Raw genomic sequence first — 19,270 nt, 5'->3', positions numbered from 1 at the left:
GACTTGTACTCCTCATTCATTGCTTCGATCCACTTATCTGAACGAGAATCTTGCATGGCTTGATGAAAGTTGACTGGGTCGTCTTCCGTCATGCCAACATTTTCCTCTACCTCATTGATAAATACTACATAATCATCCGAAATAGCATTTTTCCTTTCTCTAGTGGATCTCCGCAATGGAGCTGGCTCTTGAGGCACTTGTTCTTGAGGATCTTGAATTTGATCTGGATTTTGTTCTTCCTGAACAACCAGATCATCTTGAGTTTGTTCAATAATGGGAAAGTCAATTGGTGGAAGAATCAGTTCTGGAATTGTTACCGATTCTTCCTCAAAGACAAAATCTTTAACCTTAATCTTCCCCCCAAACTCAATATCCTCAAAGAACGTTGCCGTTCCCGTCTCAAAAATTGTTCTCAAATTAGGATCATAAAATTTATAGCCCCTTGATTTTTCTGAGTACCCTATAAAATAGCTGCTAATTGTTCGGGGTTCAAATTTCTTTTCATTCGGCCTATAAGGCCTTGCCTCAGCTGGACATCCCCAAACATGAAGGTGCTTCAGACTAGGCTTACGCCCAATCCAAAGCTCATAAGGTGTTTTAGCCGCTGCCTTAGTTGGTACTCTATTAAGAATGTATGCTGCTGTTTTTAATGCCTCTCCCCAGAGTGACTCTGGCAAGGTGGAATGACAAATCATACTCCTTACCATATCCTTAAGAGTCCTGTTTCGTCTTTCAGCTACACCATTCATGCTGGGTGACCCCGGCATAGTGTATTGTGGGACGATTCCACATTCCTCTAGGTATTTGGCAAATGGTCCCGGACGTTGTTCACCTGAACCGTCATATCTGCCGTAGTATTCACCACCACGATCAGATTTGACCTTTTTAATTCTTTTATTAAGTTGATTCTCAACTTCTGCCTTAAAGGATTTGAACACGTCTATTGATTGGGACTTTTCGTGAATTAGGTAAAGGTAGGCATATCTAGAATAATCGTCTATGAATGATATAAAATATTGTTGACCATTCCAAGAAGGAGTTGGAAATGGCCCACAGATGTCCGTATGTATCAATTCTAAGACGTCTGTAGCTCTATATGCGCCTAATTTCTTATCTTTAGTCTGTTTTCCTTTAATGCATGCTACACAAACGTTAAAGTCTGTGAAGTCAATGGAATCTAAAATTCCATCTGACACAAGTCGTTCAACTCTATTTTTAGAGATGTGACCTAGACGCTTGTGCCAAAGCACCCCTGAATTGAAATTGTCAATTTTCCGCTTAGTACCACGTGATTCCACATTCAAGGTTTCATTATAGTTAGCCACAGTTTCCAACAAATAAAGATTATCATAACCAGAAAGTAAACCGGTTCCAACAACATTCGAATTTAAAGACAAAGTAAATTCTTTATTCCCGAATGAACAATAATATCCTGATTTGTCCAAATAAGAAATAGAGATCAAATTCCGTCTAAATGACGGTACAACAAAAGTGTCTTTTAAATCCAAATAATGACCGGAACTTAATAATAATCTAAATTTTCCTATGGCTTCAACTTCTACCTTCTTCCCATCTCCTACATAGATCCATCTTTCAGTATCACTAGGCTTTCGGAAGTTCAGGCAACCCTGCATTGAAACACTGATGTTAGTAGTTGCACCAGAGTCTAACCACCAAGTGTTTCTAGGTACTGAAGCTAAATTAACCTCAGAACAGACCAAAGACAGAATCATACCTTTCTTAACACGCCAAGCGTGATATTTGGCACAATCCTTCTTCACGTGTCCAGAACTCCTGCAGAAGAAGCAGTTGTTATCCTTAGTCTGCTTCTTTTGTTCTGGACCCTTAGCAGCAGCTTTGTTCTTGGGCTCCTCAATTCTTTTCCTTTTGCCCTTGTCTTTAGAGATGCTAGTAAAGTGAGCACTTTCAGTCCTATCTTGCTTCAGCCTGTCCTCTTCTTGCACACATAATGAAATGAGCTCATTAAGAGTCCATTTCTCCTTTTGACAATTATAAGTCACCTTAAACTGACTGAATTGCGAAGGAAGAGACAACAATACTAAATGAATGAGTAAGTCATCTGACAACTCAAGCTTTAGACCTTTAAGCTTAGAAGCAATGTTGGACATCATCATAATGTGCTCTCTTATATTTCCCTTGCCTTGATACTTCATGGAAATTAAATTCTGAAGCAAATAACTTGTTTCAGCCTTATCACTTTTTACAAAGCGTTTTTCCATCTCAGCAAGGAAATTTTTAGCTGTATCTATCTCATCCGAGACAGCACCTCTAAAGACCTCAGGAATGTCACGCTTTATGATCATAAGACTTATGCGATTTGAGCGATCCCATTTCTCATACTCTAATCTTTCTTCAGAAGAACTAGAGTCCTTAGGAGTAGGGGGTCGTTCAATTCTTAATGCAAGATGTAGATCCATGCAGCCAAGAACAATCAGAATGTTCTCTTTCCATTCCTTAAAATTTGTCCCATCAAGGACAGGAATATAACTCAAATTTGCAGATATGGAAGCAATGGATGTTGTGGATCAAATAAAGAACGAAACTTAGAAACTCACGTTATAGGAAAATAAATCAGTAAATAAATAAATACATATGTTCAAATCATGGAATTTAACCCATCTCAAGATACCCAGTGCACCATTGATGTCAAGTCTTTGGACAGTAACACCAACTGCTAGTGGTACTCATGTTGCAACGATCAAATATTGACAATAAGACATGTCAAACAATAAACCTTCCTTTGGGCCGATTTACTGCTCACATGTACACCAAATAATTGTCACACATTTATCATCGCAGGTGTACATGTAATTGGATGAGAAGCTAATTAATTTAGCCATGAAATTAAAAGAACAAACACGTTAAAAATTGTACTGAAGAACATTTTGCAATGTTAGTACTCAGCCAGTCTGCCTGATGAACACACGATAGTAGATATGGCGGCATAATTTGGAGCTCAATCGATGATTAGTATAAACAAAAATATTATGTAATTTATTTCTCTCATGAAGTACATTATTAGAGGATAATAATGCAAAAAGGCACGAAGTTTCATCAATATTTATTAACAAGGTTCTCAAAAAAAATTCATGTCGCTTTCACTAACGGAGTTCAAACAAATGTTAATAAAACTAAAACAGAATTCAATATAATAACACAAGATACACATCTTTGCCCTTCTGCATTTGCAAATTCTTGTCTGCGAAAGGGAACAAAACAGAAAGAGTAACAACTAATCCCCAAGGATATGTGTAACCATCACACCACACCAAATAGGGATCATGTCAGCGCATTGTATCATGCAAAGATTATTAACGACAATAGGTTTTAAAAATCACAGTGTGTTCAACTTCAAACCATTACAAAAAAAAAATATATAACCGGAAACAAAAAAATATGGATTCCATAATATATATATCAAAATTCCCAAATTGAATCCTAAACAAAGACAATAACCGAATTTCATCATGAATTAAACATGGTAGGCTCTGATACCAATTGTGGGAAAACCCTAATAACGTTGTGCTCAACAATCCATGTCAATTACATGATGAATAGCCAAAGGCGGAAGCGTACCTGTGGGAATTGTCGTTAATGAATTCTTGCGATGATGATGATAGAGCCAATGGGTTGGGTGATCTTCCTCAGCAAAACATCCTGAAGACCTTGCTCTCTTGATGGGGATAGAGAGAACCAGAGAGTTTTCTCCTTTAGGGTTTGTGAGACTGAACAGTCTTGTTGTGTTTGCCTTGGGGACCATTACCCCTATATATAACTATTATTAGTTATATCCCAAATTGCAATATTTCCAATTCAGCCCCTCATTAAATTAGAAACTGCCTGGTACCTACACTATTAATTTTCATAACTATTATGCTCTTTAACCATAAACTATTATATATTATTTGACCCCTAGTTTATTGGCTAATTATATAATGATCCTAATACACTTTATTAATTAATTACATATGTGAGCCATAAATCTTACACGATGGACTACCATCAACTATTCTCGCATATTCTTCTTTTCCTCTTTCGCCTATAGAATTGATGCTTGCAACTTCTCAATTTCTTCACTAACGATAGTGGGTTGAATTATTGTTTCATCGATCGTCTTAGATGTACGAAGAAAAGGTAGCTTAACCTTTTGCACCCTATTCTTGACCCACTGTCGGTAGCAATCATCTGCACCACTCCTTTTACTTCCTAGTTTCTTCTCTCTTCTGATTATCGTATTCCAAGATTGATGTACTCTCTTCAAATCTTCAATATTTTCTAAACCCATGTCATAAAGAATAAATGGGGTTATTAGTTTTGTCATTGGTTCTCCTATGATAGGATACCCAAGTTGCCTCAAGGCCAATATTGGGTTATCCTTCACACAACCTCTAGTCTCCATAAGTGTCACATTAGGGAATGTTCCACATTGGTATATTACTTCTTTTACCTCTCGCCATCTCGCATAGCATCAAACTATTTTTTCATTAAGATCTACCAATCTCCGAGCCCATTCTCGATTATCATTTATGTCGACATAACAATTCTTGAAATCATTGATAGGGCAACGCTTTTGGCACCCACTATCAAACATATGATTCACCAACCAGACTTACAAAACAGGTAAACAACACAAAATTCGCTTGCCTTTTTTCTCATGAAAATAGTTAAGTGTATAGTACACGTCAACAAGGACGACTGTTTTGGGATTTTCTCTTTGATTCTTCAAAGCTAGGAAGACATCGATTGTTGTTAAATCAATAATTTCTTCATCGCTCGGGAATAGAACCCCATAGATGGTGAGAGCTAACGCCTCTATAAAAGTACTCCAATCTTGGGCTTCAACTAAATGATGTGCTATTTCCTAAAAAAAAAACTTCTTAGAAAACCCGAAGTCCTTTTATTCTTTTGGCTAATCAACACATCCTCTTCAACCCTTAGTATCCCAGCTATTTTGATTGTGGATAGATAATCTCCCATGTAACGATAAGGTTTTCCCTTTTCTAGGGAGTAGTCTAAAATTAGTCCAAACTCTTCCAAAGTAAGCGCAAGTTGGAAGTCTTGAAAGATGAAACATCCCAAAGGAGAGTCGTAGAATTGAGTCAAAGCGGTAATATCCCCTATTTGTTCGTCCACATCCAGTATATCAATAATATTTCCATATTTCTTAGTAAATGTTAATCGATGATTAAGCTCCAAAAAGCTACGAAGTTCTTTTAAACTATCAACCTGAGGCTTTTTGGCTTTCAGATTCATAGTTTTCCTTAGCATTGGGATTGCAATTTCATTGTTGGATCCCATTTTTAATCAAAGAAATTCACACCCTAGCTTTGAATTCAATGGTTTTCTAATGGACCTACATAAAATTGAATGATTATGAATATTGTATGGTAAGGTGTTGAAAATAATTTTTAATACATGAAAGGATACCTCAGAGGCAGAAATCACAAGATACCACTAGAGGCAGAAATCAGAGGATGTCATTAAAATCAGAATCAGAGGCGGAAACAGAATTAGAGGCAAAAATCAGAGGATACCACCAGAGGCAGAAATCAAATGATACCATCAGAGGCAGAAACAGAATCAGAGGCAGAAACAGAATTAGAGACAGAACCATAATCATAGGCAGAAATGGAATCAGAGGCTACAACTGGAAAACTTTTTTTTTAAATGGTCGGACAAAATTAAGGTACTATAAAACTGATTTTAACTAAAAATTTGTTCAAAATATTAAAGTGGTTTATATTTATAAACCAATTTTAAATTGGCGCTTAACTTGATTTGAAAGTGATTTTCAAAAATTGAACAAAATTACTAATATGGTCCAATGCAGTTCAGCTTTTACCCTATATATAAACACCCCTGTTTATTCGTTGTATGAGGTTATCGTGAGAAAACATGGAAATTAGAATTTTGCTTTGTTTCACATTTTGACATCTTGGTACCTTTTTAATTTTATTTAAGTTGTCTAAAAATAATTTTATGTGGACATGGGCTTCTTTCCTTGAACATAACTCCAATTTTAAATTTAGTTATTTCGTTTTTGTGACTAGTATTTTGAAATTAATATTTAATTCAATTATTGACGTTAATATAACTTTTTAATTTAATTAATGAGTTCTATTCTTTTCGAAAGGATGAAAAAAAATCCGACGAATATCTTAAAACCAATGTTGAAATTAGTTAACACCTTGAATAAAATTTTGCGGCGTTCCAAAAAATTACAAACTTGTCATTAGTTTAAGAGGAAATATTTCTATCTACAAACTCAATGACATTTATATATAAAAATGTATTATTTCTTTCTCTCTTTTATTTAACTTGGTGTGTAGTTTCACTTTTTGGAAGAGGAACCCACACAACTATTGGTTCACGAAACAAGTACAAAATATATGAATCACATCAAGTGATTCTCTTATGTTAATTTATGGCCTCGATTGGGTGAATTCCATTCTTATGTTTTTTGTGTCATATAACTTTGTTAAAAGGATTTCCAAACAAGGACCTTAAGAAAAGTATTATAAATAGTGACAATACACACTTCTTTTAAATAACAAAAAAAATGAAAGTAGTTAGATCTCATAAACTCATCAATGTTAGAGAAAGTCTCAATAATCACATATATAATAGTATTTAATGGGATATACATTTGGATATAGCTAGTATATTTAACGGTTGTCAAATATGCTATTATCTTCTTTTTATTAATTTATATGATCGTTAGTTTTTTTTTAATTTATTAATAATAATAATTTTATGACAGTTATTTATTTTATTAATTTATGACCGTCATATTTTTTTTTTAATTTTTATTATTGTTATAATAATTTAAGTTTAATTTTATTTTAAATTTAAATTTAAATAATATATAATAATATTAATTGAAATATTTAAATTAATATTTTAAGTTGTAATAAAATTAAATATAAATAAAATATTAATGAATAAATTAAAGTTATGGAACCTAATATAAGAGTTAAACCATAAAAATGAATAGATTACTTCGAGATGATGTGATATAGTGATCCCTGAACCATGTTGAGTTTAGTTAAAATAAGAAATGAATTAGTTGCTTCAAGATGACGTGACATAGTGGATCCTATTAAACGAAGATTCTCTAAATAACATTCTTTTTAGTACACATTTTTCTTTTTTTTAATGATAAAATTCATATGGGACCTACATGATTTAGTGAAACTATGTGAATTTTAATCCATAAAAGAGAGTGTATTACTAACACTCATCTTTGCATATATATTACCTACTTATTAAATATGAATTTGATTTATCTAAAGTGAACAACACACTTTAAAAATAAAGTGAGTAATGTTAATCATTGATTACCAAATGAATTGTTCTTATTTTGTGCATATATATAACAAATTATAAGTGATTATAATATCAATTATTGATTCAGCGTCTTTACCAACTTTATAATTTAGAATAGCTAAATTCATTAAATACATAATGCAATGAATATGAACTTGACATTTTTTTTAAAGGAAATCTAACAAATGTCCAATGACACTTATTAAGAGGTAAAAAAAAAATATTTTTAAAAATTGTCCATTCAAATATCTTAAAAAAGTATCTATTTTATCTAGAACTTTTTATTTATTTTCTTTGTTGACCGCTTAACAAGTGCCATTTGGCATTAACTTTTTTAAAATATGAACCAAATTGTTACTAACTAGATAAAATATACACCAATGAAGATTTCATTAAAGATAAAATATACACCTACCCCAAAAACTTTTGCAAATCTCTTTTCCTTTATCACAAGCCATTTCCATGTCCAGTGACATTCTTATTTAATTTGTCTTGCTTAGTTTATTTTATGTTACATTTTCTAAGGAAACTTATTTTTCTTATGCAATGCTTATTGATTTAATATACAAGGAAGGACCAAAAATATGATCTTTCAATTTCCAAAGCTGGAAATATTCTTCTTAAAGAAGAGATTTTATATTAACTAATCACAAAAATTGATTTAATGGCTTGTATTCCATGTCTATAAATTATATCTAATTAATATTTCTCTCACATTATGCATGTTAGTATTTTCATTTTTGAGATTAAACACCATCAATATAATTTCACTTTCATCTCAAATAACTCTATTACATACATTATAGCTTTAAACCATGATCAAAGGTAAAGATGTATACAATATACTAGAAAGTATTGTGCCCCTATATGTGGCCATGATATTAGGCTATGGTTCGGTTAAATGGTGGAAAATATTCACACCGGATCAATGTGTTGGTATAAACCGTTTTGTAGCATTGTTTGCCATTCCTACCCTTACTTTTATTTTCATATCACCAATTAATCCATACCACATGAATTGGCAATTACTACTTGCGGACACACTTCAAAAAGTTGTGACTTTGGTTGTTCTTAGTCTATGGAACATTTTTACAAAACGTGGTGGTATAGATTGGAATATAACCCTTTTTTCACTTACCAATCTTCCAAATACATTAGTTGTTGGAATCCCTCTTTTGAAGGCTATGTATGGAACATTTACCACAACCCTTTTGATCCAAATTTTAGTTTTGCAAAATGTTTTGTGGTACAACTTATTGTTGTTTTTACATGAATATAGAGCGGCTAAGCTCTATATTTCACAACAATTTATTGAGACAAATAATGTTGAAGGGTCTATTATCTCCCATAAGGTTGATTCAATTAATGTTGATGTTGAAATGGGAGAAATCAATGGAAATAATAATAATCTTAATGTCAAGTCTTATTCAACATCTAGAGTGCAAAATTTTGGCGGGGTTGAAGTATATTCAAGCTACTCAAATAGTCCAAAAATTGATGGTTTTGAAGGCAAGATCTTAAAGATACAAAATCAAAGATTTTGGAGGAGCAATAGTTGCCCGGATTTGATGGTTTCTTCTTTTCAGAATCTAAAATCAACTTTTTCATGGTTTACCAATAATGGCCAAATAAAGGAAAAGTGTAGTGGTAGTTTAGGCATGCCACAAGAAGAAATGAATGCATCAAAAGGTATACTCTCATAATACACTTGATATAAGTCACTCATATTGCATACTATATAGTACATTCGTTATTTTTGTTAATTTTTCTTAGCTTTAGACATTTACTAATGAATTCTAACAACTTCAAATGGGGTCTAACACTCCCTCCCGTCTTTGACTATTTTCAATCTATTTAAGGAAACCAATTATAAGATACCCTTAAATTAATATAGATTCCATCTCTTTTAAAAAAATATATATTTTATTTTTAGTGACTCTTTTATTTTCATTGAACAAGATCTCATACACACTTTGGAGAAAACACATATTTTTTATTAGATCAAGAAAACTAATTATACTTTCCTCTTTTTTTAATAAGTGTAAGATAAGTTACTTTTGCTTATAATTTAGAATCGTGGGTTATATTTATATGCTATTTAGATAAGGGCAGTAATTTGGCATGGTGAGATTAAGTATAGCAAAGGGTAAGATTAGTTTTACCTCCTCTTATCCCCGAAAGATTTGGAATTTGGGACTTCATTTCCGCTCGTGCAAATATATATATAAAGTAAAATAAATATTATGTGTATATTATAATTAATATTAAAAAGTAATAATTATTGAATGATAATAAAATAAAATAAAATTATATTAAGATAATAGTTTTTACTAAAAAGATATTAAACTTTATAATATATAAAAAGTATTAAATAAAATAAATAAGATAGTATATCCATTTTTGTCTATATTTATGAATATCTATCTAGATAACATGTATCCACATATCTTCATATACAAAGAATTTTGCATAAAAAGGACAAAAATAATATATTGTACAATATACTATACATAAAAAATGAAATAAAAATAAAGAAAAAGCATTTCATCTTAAAACAATAGAAGACCATATAGTGTAAAAGAAAATAAGTTATGTATTGTGAGTGTAAACTAGTTTACGGTGAATAATAATTATTAATTTTATTATTTTATTATTTTATTATTTTATTAAATAATTATAATCGTTATAATTAAAAAATCACTCAATTTATAGTTTGAAATTGATTGTCAGTATAATTGTTTTTATATAGTGTATGATTATTAAATCTATAATATATATATATATATATAATATCTTTACATAAAATAGTTATTATAAATGCTTACTCTCTATATCTCATTATTTCCTCTAGGTTATTTTACACAATCTAAAGAAAAACTGTAAATGAATAAAAGAGAATAACTATTATAACAATTTTATCAAGTAGTATTAGTGTATTAACCATTAATATAATTAAAATAAATAATTAAAATAAAGTGTATGGGAATAATGATATGAGAGTGATATAAGTAATATTAATTAAAATATTCAATTAAAAAAGTAATTTAAAATTATATTAATTTTTTATTAAAAAAAACTACCTCCTCCGTTTCTATTTATAAACAAAAATAAATTAATAAAAATTAATATATTTAATTTAACGGTAGGACTAATTACGTTAATTTTTATTAATTCACTTTTATTTATAAATAAGAACGGGTGAATATGTAATAGACTATAATACTTAGGACCGACAACCATATATATGTTGAGATCTAAGATGAATTTTAAAATAAAAGCCTATTATAATTTTAAAATAATACTCTTATAAAATTACTTTATTTTGTTTAGGTGTTACTTTTTTTAATAACAATTTATAATACAAAAGTATTTCTTAAATTATCGTAACTGATCTCGTTTATATTTATTTTTTAATTGGTAAGTTAATTTATTTAATTTTTGTGGGGACAATATTTTTTAGATAAAATTTTATTAAAACGTGCTTGGAGGATAAAATAAGGGTAAAATCCAATTAATTTTTTCATGTGAAACTTTGACTTTGATTTCAATTAACAAATATTTGGTTTTAGTAAGTGGAGACAAAGAGCATGAGAGCAAGGATGGAATCAAAAATCAATTAACCGAGAGACCCAAGGAGTTGGAAATTAAAAAAAGAATTAGTGTCGACAATAAACAACAAATTCCACCTGGTCGTGGCATGATGACAAAGCTCATTCTCGTTAAGGTGGGGAGGACGCTCGCAAAAAATCCTAATGTTCATGCTGCAATTTTGGCTCTCGCATGGTCTCTCATATCATTTAGGTATTTTTTTAATCATTCAACTATTTATCTGTATGAATAAATTAAATTTAAATAAAAACTTAATATAATATTAAAATTTATTAATCGAATCACTCCACACACTTTATAAAAATATATAAAAAAAGTGACAATTTATTATTATCCTTTAAAATAATTTTATTTTAGAAAATGATATTGTTTTTCATTATCGATTGTTTTGCTTTGTGATTACCCTTTATAATTGTGGCTTGTGTACAATTTCAGGTGGAACATCAAAATGCCAGCGATCATCCACGATTCTGTTACAATAATGTCTGATACTGGACTTGGAATGTCTATGTTTAGTCTAGGTACGTATAGTCTTTCCATTTAATTTATTTTTCCATTTAGATATATACGAAACCAACTGTATATGTCACTAATTCCCATGAAAAAAAGATTTAAAAAATCATAAAAATAATGATTTTCAGTATCATGTTTGTTTGACATGTGTCCATAAATGTCTATGCTTAATTCAGTCATTTCTTTAACATGAGTCTTTTCCCATAAGTGTGTTCTTAATCTTAATTAATGGTTTATGTGATGTCATGTCCGTATGTCTCATTCTTTAATTATTGATGTTTATTTTCCATTAATTAGGCGTATTCACGGCATTACAACCCAAGATCATTGCTTGCAGTAAAACTGAGTTAGCATTTTCTATGATACTTAAGTTTTTGGTTGGTCCTGTGTTGTTTGGTGCAACTTCTGCAGCTGTTGGTATTCGTGGAGTTGTTTTCAAATTCGGAATTATGCAGGTAAAATTAAATCCACTCTCAATTTCTCACAATTCCTTTTTAAAATGCAAATATACTTACATTAATATACAAAACCGAACACAAGATACGCAATTTTTTACAAATTAAATCAAAGTCATGTAACTATATATATAAATAATAGACTAAATAGTATCCGCTTCCTTTAATTTAATTTCAACGTTTTAGTTCTTTAATTTTTTTTAATTTAGTTATTTATTTTAATTTTAAGTAATAATTTAATCTTTTATATTTTAAAATGTCAATAATATTATTATTTTTTTACAAAAATTTAAAAACTCATCAAAAATTTTAAACAAAATTCATAAAATTAATCATCATCTTTAATATAATGCAAATTTAATCAACTGCATAGCTTAAATATTTAAATAAACTTATATTTTTATCTCCAACAACATCAAATTCATCAAATAAAGAATAAAAATATGATATTATTTAAAGATTTAAGTTATGAATTTGATAAAATTTGCATTATATTGCAGATGATAATTAATTTAATAGATTTTGTTTGAAAATTTTGATGAACTTTTTGTAAAGAAAATGATAACAATGTTGACATTTTAAAACATAAAAGATCAAATTGTCACTTAAATTAAAATAAATGATCAAATCAAACAAAAAAAATAATACAAATGACTAAAACGTTAACTGAAATAAAAATTAAGAGAACGCAGATGCTATTTAGTCTAAATAATATAGATTTTGTTTAAAAAAGTGATTTTGGTATCATCAATTTTATAGATTATTTTTTAGAAATTAAAAAAAATAGTGTTTATTTATTATAATGAAAATTACTTTAAAAAATCTTAAAAATTAATATTTTTTTAAAACTACTAAACAGCTTATTAATTTAAGCAGTTTTTCTATTATTTTTATATTTTTAATTTTTAAAAATGTAACAAACAAATGCAAACTTTAAAATAAAATATTATAACAAACAACCGTTAATTTTGCAGGCTGCTCTTCCTCACGGTATTGTTCCTTTTGTATTCGCCAGAGAGTACAATCTCCATGCCGTAATATTTAACACATCGTAAGTGTGTGCTATTATTTTAAAAAAGATTTGATAATACCCCTTTAATAAAATATAGCACAAATTTATGTATAACTACGTCATATCATATTATTTGTTAAAATTAGAATACAAAATTGCATTTTAAATTTGTGAATTGTTACTTAATTTTCTTTTGCAGGGTTATCCTCGGAACGGCAATTGCGCTCCCTATAGCAATACTCTATTACGTGCTTCTAGACCTTAATGTTTCTTTTTAACAAGTGAATCCACATGTTTATTATGTGAAAGATTGTTGTCAAATATTAAAAGGATTAAATTCTTTTTTTGATCTAGTATTACTTTTTTTTTTATTTCTACTTTTTTTTGTCAATGACATTTCTTTAAGCTGGTAAAATTGATTTAGATAGGAAATAAAATGTTACGGCACAAATGACAAACCCTTAATACAAACTTTTCAAGGATTGTGAGTTTTTTTAGTTGTGTTCAAAACTAAAAGAGTTTAAAAGCTACTTGTTTGTTATCATGCCTTGAACACGGCCGTCAAGATTATAACATTTGACAGTCGATGATGGCGCCTATTAGACTGCAGCCAATATCACAGACTCAGTGCTGAAAAACTATACAAAATTAAATATATCAATGTAAATGGTAGAGCATATTATTAAAAAAAAAATGAAAACCCCCCTAATTGAGAGTCCTATGACGATATTCTTGTTGCACGTCTTAGTGGACGGCCCTGCCTTGAGTGATGCAATCCTTTCGCTGTTTGCACTAGTGTACTTAGATTGATATATATGCACTGTGATTGAGAGAAAAGTCATGAAGAGAATATTCAAAGAAATTTGATCTCATTTTTTTTAAGAATTCCCTTTTTCTATTTGTAGCATTTATAGCTTCTTCTTTGTATATATAATATTTGCCCGTGTTTAACTGTGACATACAAATTCACTTCAATGTTCTCATTTCCACTCTCTCAACATTCCATAATCTATTCATAAGGTTAATACATTTATCTGTCTTAGTCCCCAACAATGAAAGTTTAAAATTAAAATACCTCGGTTCAAAAATGGTAGCCATATATGCTCCATAACAAATTGCAGCAAATGATGAGAGCCATAAAAGGTACAAAGAAATTTTTGTTTTCTATTACAACATAATGCAGCTGCTACCTCCTATATACAGATGGTGTTCCAAGTTTTGAACTAAAGCGCACTAGCTGCCATGTAAAATCGATACATGAGACAGTGTCTATTTTGTCTCTGATTATATATTATAGTTGACACATCACTCTCTAACACCTCAAAATGGTTAGATGAGAATCTAGAAACAAGAAAATAAAAATAAAAAAGGTTTGGTTAACGGGTCATATCACTTCATAGTGTAGATTGGCCCAGCGAGTTAGACAGACTCTGCACCATAATGTTCATCGTGGGTGCTTCCATTTTCTTTGCCAAGTTTTGATTTGGGTAATACGGAAGCCTGTCGAGGAGAAGCCTTGTTTGATTGCTGATTCAAATTAAGGTAAGTGTAAACAGACATACCGCCGATGGCTGTGAACGCGCCTCCGATACTGATTTTGCCAGGATTAGATCCGAAGAGATAATAGTTTCCTAGAAGCAGGACACATGTCTTGAACTGCCCGAGGACAACGTGCGATACAGCAGACGTAGCACTGTAAATTGCAAAGTAGACAGAGTATAAAGACGAAAACCCTCAAAAGATAAGTAAACAGAATATACTCAACCAAACAAAAACATGACACCATATTGTTCTGAATAACTTAACAGTTAACAAGGTAATTTCTTAGAAATAGCATTCAAATCATAGTATTTCCTAAGGCTATGATTTGGATCAAATTATAGAGAAAACCATGAGTTTGTCTGTATTAAAGTTTCTGTCGATACATAATAGAACAAGTGTGTGGTTGCTTTATTTTTGTCCATAAGTTTATGGCTAAACCATATGTGTCCTATTCACTCTACACAAAGTTGAAATTTTTTTTCCAGACAAAAATATTAAATGAACAAGAAATGTCACTTACCCTAGTGCTAAAGCACCAGACCACTGCAGCAAGAATCCAAGAATGGCTGATCCAAAAATCACCAAAGTGTTGCTTAAGTTCCAATCGAAGGAGAGTACACCTGGAGGGTCTAAGCAGGGTAACATAGCCGCGAGGAAAACCAAAGTAATAGGTGTTGTTTTCCACATCAGCCTGTTGATCAATCCATAAATCAGGCACGATAGACAAAGAAATGCTCCGATACAAATAGAATCCGTATGGGAGATAAGGGTTGTAAAATGTAAAAATATAATAAATTACTTACGACAAGGCTGTCCAGTTTTCTTGCTGCTGCAATCTAGACCAGAGGATCTTGTTTACAGCACTGGGTACAACCCATGCAAGTGCGACACAAGCACCGAATAAATGAAACTGCAGATCAGTCACAGTAGCCACAGCTACGCCAATAGATACGACTGTCAATGCTAACACCTGTATAGTTTCAAATTTTATAGTAAGCATTTAAACATTAAACGAAATAAACACAAAACTTTAAAACTGCAAATCAATACAGAGGGCCCCTGCTCCGTGTTATTAACAAACAACACCTCACAAAAGTTTGTTCCAGAATATAGAATACTCATATCATTTGCAGCCAGAGAGTATATGATTACTAAACCAAACAAAAGCTAATTCAGGATGATACTAGAGGTTTGTAAGACACCTTATGTCAAACACAATTTTGTGTTGCATCCTTGATACCTCAAAAGGACACATAATGTTGTCGCATTTGAAATCACTTAAATTCAACCACGTTTAGTTATCTTCCGCAAAAAAATAAAAAAAAGGATGCAATATAGGATTCCGGATTCAGGAAGGTGTTTAATAGACATGCTTATTTTATAAGTTGGTCAAGGGTTTTTCCTCATATATGAAGATGGCCTCAGCAATTTGATCCATGTTGTTTCCGTTAAAAAACTTCATATTATAAAATGTGCATTAATTTCATATTATTCATGCTAGATGAAACATCTGCCATATATTATTATCTGAAATACGAGCACAAACAAGGTGAGTGCATATACCTTCGGCAAAGATACTTTCTTCCTATACAATATGAATTCTGCAAAAACTATTGATGGCGTCACTGCAATCTTTGCCATCTGATAGAAACCAATGCTGAAGACATGGAAATTAAATTAAGAGTATAAAATAAATACTTTAATATAAATGTGACAATGTGAGTAGTTTGATTACCTATTATACTTCAAGCTAACATTAGCAAAGCCAGTAGATAGAGACATAACAAATCCAAGAGTAAATAATGTTGACATTGGAGTTGATTTTGAGGAAGGAGACGCGGGTAGTAAAGAAAACGCTTTTAATACTGCCATTAAAAACCAGCTCACTACATAGTGAATTAGTGTGAGAAGTATAGGGTATTTGAATTTAACAGTTTGAAGCACCTGAAACAAAACAAGAAAAAGGAAAACCTAGGAAAGTCAGCAACTCTAAACCACGCTACATCGAAATTTCAACACAGAATGACAGAACACGGCTTTAGAAAGAGAGAAGAAATGACAGGAAACAAACCATTTTGTTTACGAATATAATACCAACTGCAACCACAAAATTGAAGGTAAGTGCAGTAGCTGGACCACATATACGCCGCTGTTGACGTTTTGCAACGTCGGAGAAATGGAATTGATTAAAGAGAGAGGCTCTCAAGTCTTCCAAAGCCCTTCCTGCAAAAGATAACGGCAGGTATCGGGATGGTTTCATTAATGTGACATTTTATTTTGTACAGAATATTTTTACAGTAAATGAATTATTATTTTATTTTTCTCCTCATATGTTTAATTCAAAGGTTATTTAAATTAATGTTGAATAGCTTTAAATAGTACTAAAGAATAAGGACTATAAATACTAGCTTGTAGCACAAGATTAATAACTACTCCAAAAGAAACACAACCACATATATAGAAAATGCTTGCACAAGCAAAGAGAATTAAGGATACAAAAGTATAAGGTATATAATAAAAAGAAAAGTTGTATAGTGAAGACATGAAAATATTTGAGAGCTCCTTTACTTTGCATCTTTGATCTTTCATGTTGTCATTTTCACTTCAACTAATAAGCACAAGAGAACATAGATCTAATGTTTCTCTAACCAATTTCTTTTACAATTTTTAAAAATAGGTTCAACATTTTTCAGAAATTTTGAAAATGTCAAAACATTGTTTTTATCGTTTCTGAAAATGCTTCTCTCTGGTTAACCTTCTATCTTCTCTCTATCATAATAGTTCACTACACAAATCTTTCATCTCTCTGTTAACAATTTAAAATAAACACATATTTTAAAAAATAAAAACCGAAAATCTTACTAGAAAGTAAACATGCCAAATTGCTATTTCTTAGTAACTACAGCATTAATTAGATTATATTAACAGCTCATTAAATACAAGTTCAGATTCATAATTTACAGTCAGATCTATCTACCCCTACAATCCTTTGATGAAATAATAACAAGGATTATACTAAAAAAATTAAACTCTTCTGGAAATTCAACAGGGACAGAAACATGCTTCTTATATAATCAAGAATTATTAAAAGAGTAAAAGAAAACCACAAGACTGAAAACACAAAAGTCTTTATTATTATTATTATCTTTACCTAGAGCACAGAAATAAATAAATTTTCAAATCAAGTCAAAAACTCATTCAATTGAGTAATAACCAAAAACGGAAATTAAAATTAAATAAATTAATTAATTATTTACATAAAAGGACATATAAGGTTAAAGAATCAATGATAAGGAAAAATCAAGAAGCTCCATTGTGCAAAGCAAAATTGACAGAGCAATAATTAATACATCATACCATAAATTAAAAACCCAAATGATAAAATGTTCCTAAATGCAGGCATAAACAAAAACCCAAATCAAAGTTGAAAAATTGAAAGGGTTTAAAAAGAAAAACGAGTACCTTTTTCACCAGCATCGCTATCTTTGCGTTTGAGAATCTTTCTAGCGTCTTTATTAATTAAGAAGTTGAACATTGTATAATGGTAGAGAATAGAGAGTAGTGTTGAAATGAAACCCTAGAAAAGAATTGAACGAAAGAGTATAGTGTAGTGTAGTGTGTGTGTTGTAGCTGAAGTTGTGCAGTAGAAGAAAGACAACCTTTGGTTGAATTCAAAACGGAATGCAGAGACACAAACAAAAAAAGCACAAGACAAAAGAAGAAAGAAATAAAAAAGAATAAAGAGTAAAAAGGAAATGACACCTAGCATCAACACTACATACAAATACAATTCAGATCTTCTCCATTCATTTCTTCTTCTTTTTTGATATATTTAGAAATAAATAAACACAAAAAATCAAAATCAAAGTTCGTTTTTTTATTTATCATTTTCATTATTATAGTTTAGAAGGATTTTTTGTTATATGAAAATATTTGATCTCACTAAATATTACATTATTATATTTTATAATTTTAAAGTTTTGATAATAAGAAAGTAAAGGTGATAAATACAGAGGATTGCATCCCAATAAATAGATGGTGGGTTCTACTACTAAATGAGTCTATTTATTGTCAATTTTTTTTAATTTGTTTAACTTCTTTTTATTTATCTTTCCAAATAGACTATAATTAAAGAAAGAAGAAATGTCATTAACTCTTAACTCAACTCACAAGTCCTCATAGTTATATTAAGCGTATTTTTAAGACCAAATAAAAAATAAATAAAGAGGATCTTAATTTGATGAATGTTGTAATTGTTTGTCAATAATTAATTATAAGATTAGAAATTAGTAAAATAAAAATCAAGAATTGGAAATTTTGATTTCAAAAGATGAAAAAATTATTGAGATTTTTATATATTTAGTTATAACTTGTTTATATGTCAACAAATATATTTCTTGAACGTGATAAGTAATTTAGTAATTACTAGTTTATCTTTTTTTTATGAAGTTTATCAGTTTTTTTTAATATCACTTTTTTTATATACCAATCAATCAACTAGAAGATTGATGAATTTAAATTTTATGAATTTATGCTTTTTTTTTCTTTTACAAATTCTACTTTTTATTATATATTATATTTTTCTACTTTAATTTTTTCGTACATTCCTTTTAATTACAAAATGTTATTTTCTAATTGTTTTTTATTTTATATATGCTATTATACAATTTTTATTTAGGAAAATAGGTGGTTATACATGTTACCAAATATCAATGATGTGTTGCCAAACAATTTCTCTTAGTAAAGTAATGAGTCAACCTCATTAATGTAAGTTTCTCACGGTCACTGGTTC

The 19,270-nt window shown here is 30.1% G+C and overlaps 2 protein-coding genes across 2 annotated transcripts; one reads left to right on the top strand and one right to left on the bottom strand.

Moving 5' to 3' along the window:
* Nucleotides 1-8,162: 8,162 nt before the first annotated feature.
* LOC101495923 (auxin efflux carrier component 2-like) lies at nucleotides 8,163-13,214 on the top strand. The gene is made up of 6 exons (XM_004487968.1): nucleotides 8,163-9,036; nucleotides 10,917-11,148; nucleotides 11,392-11,477; nucleotides 11,767-11,924; nucleotides 12,899-12,975; nucleotides 13,136-13,214. Exons 1-6 carry the CDS (start codon nucleotides 8,163-8,165, stop codon nucleotides 13,212-13,214), a joined length of 1,506 nt encoding a protein of 501 aa, XP_004488025.1.
* Nucleotides 13,215-14,016: 802 nt separating this feature from the next.
* Nucleotides 14,017-18,231, bottom strand: LOC101493678 (nucleotide-sugar uncharacterized transporter 1). The gene is made up of 7 exons (XM_004487965.4): nucleotides 17,941-18,231; nucleotides 16,550-16,701; nucleotides 16,214-16,422; nucleotides 16,042-16,135; nucleotides 15,282-15,448; nucleotides 14,999-15,169; nucleotides 14,017-14,629 (listed from the first exon to the last, which is right to left on the bottom strand). Exons 1-7 carry the CDS (start codon nucleotides 18,011-18,013, stop codon nucleotides 14,356-14,358), a joined length of 1,140 nt encoding a protein of 379 aa, XP_004488022.1. The 5' UTR covers nucleotides 18,014-18,231; the 3' UTR covers nucleotides 14,017-14,355.
* Between the last annotated feature and the right edge of the window lie 1,039 nt (nucleotides 18,232-19,270).

The sequence above is a fragment of the Cicer arietinum genome, chromosome 1, assembly GCF_000331145.2.
Source record: "Cicer arietinum cultivar CDC Frontier isolate Library 1 chromosome 1, Cicar.CDCFrontier_v2.0, whole genome shotgun sequence".
Lineage (NCBI taxonomy): Eukaryota > Viridiplantae > Streptophyta > Magnoliopsida > Fabales > Fabaceae > Cicer > Cicer arietinum.
This window is presented reverse-complemented; position numbering and strand designations above follow the sequence as displayed.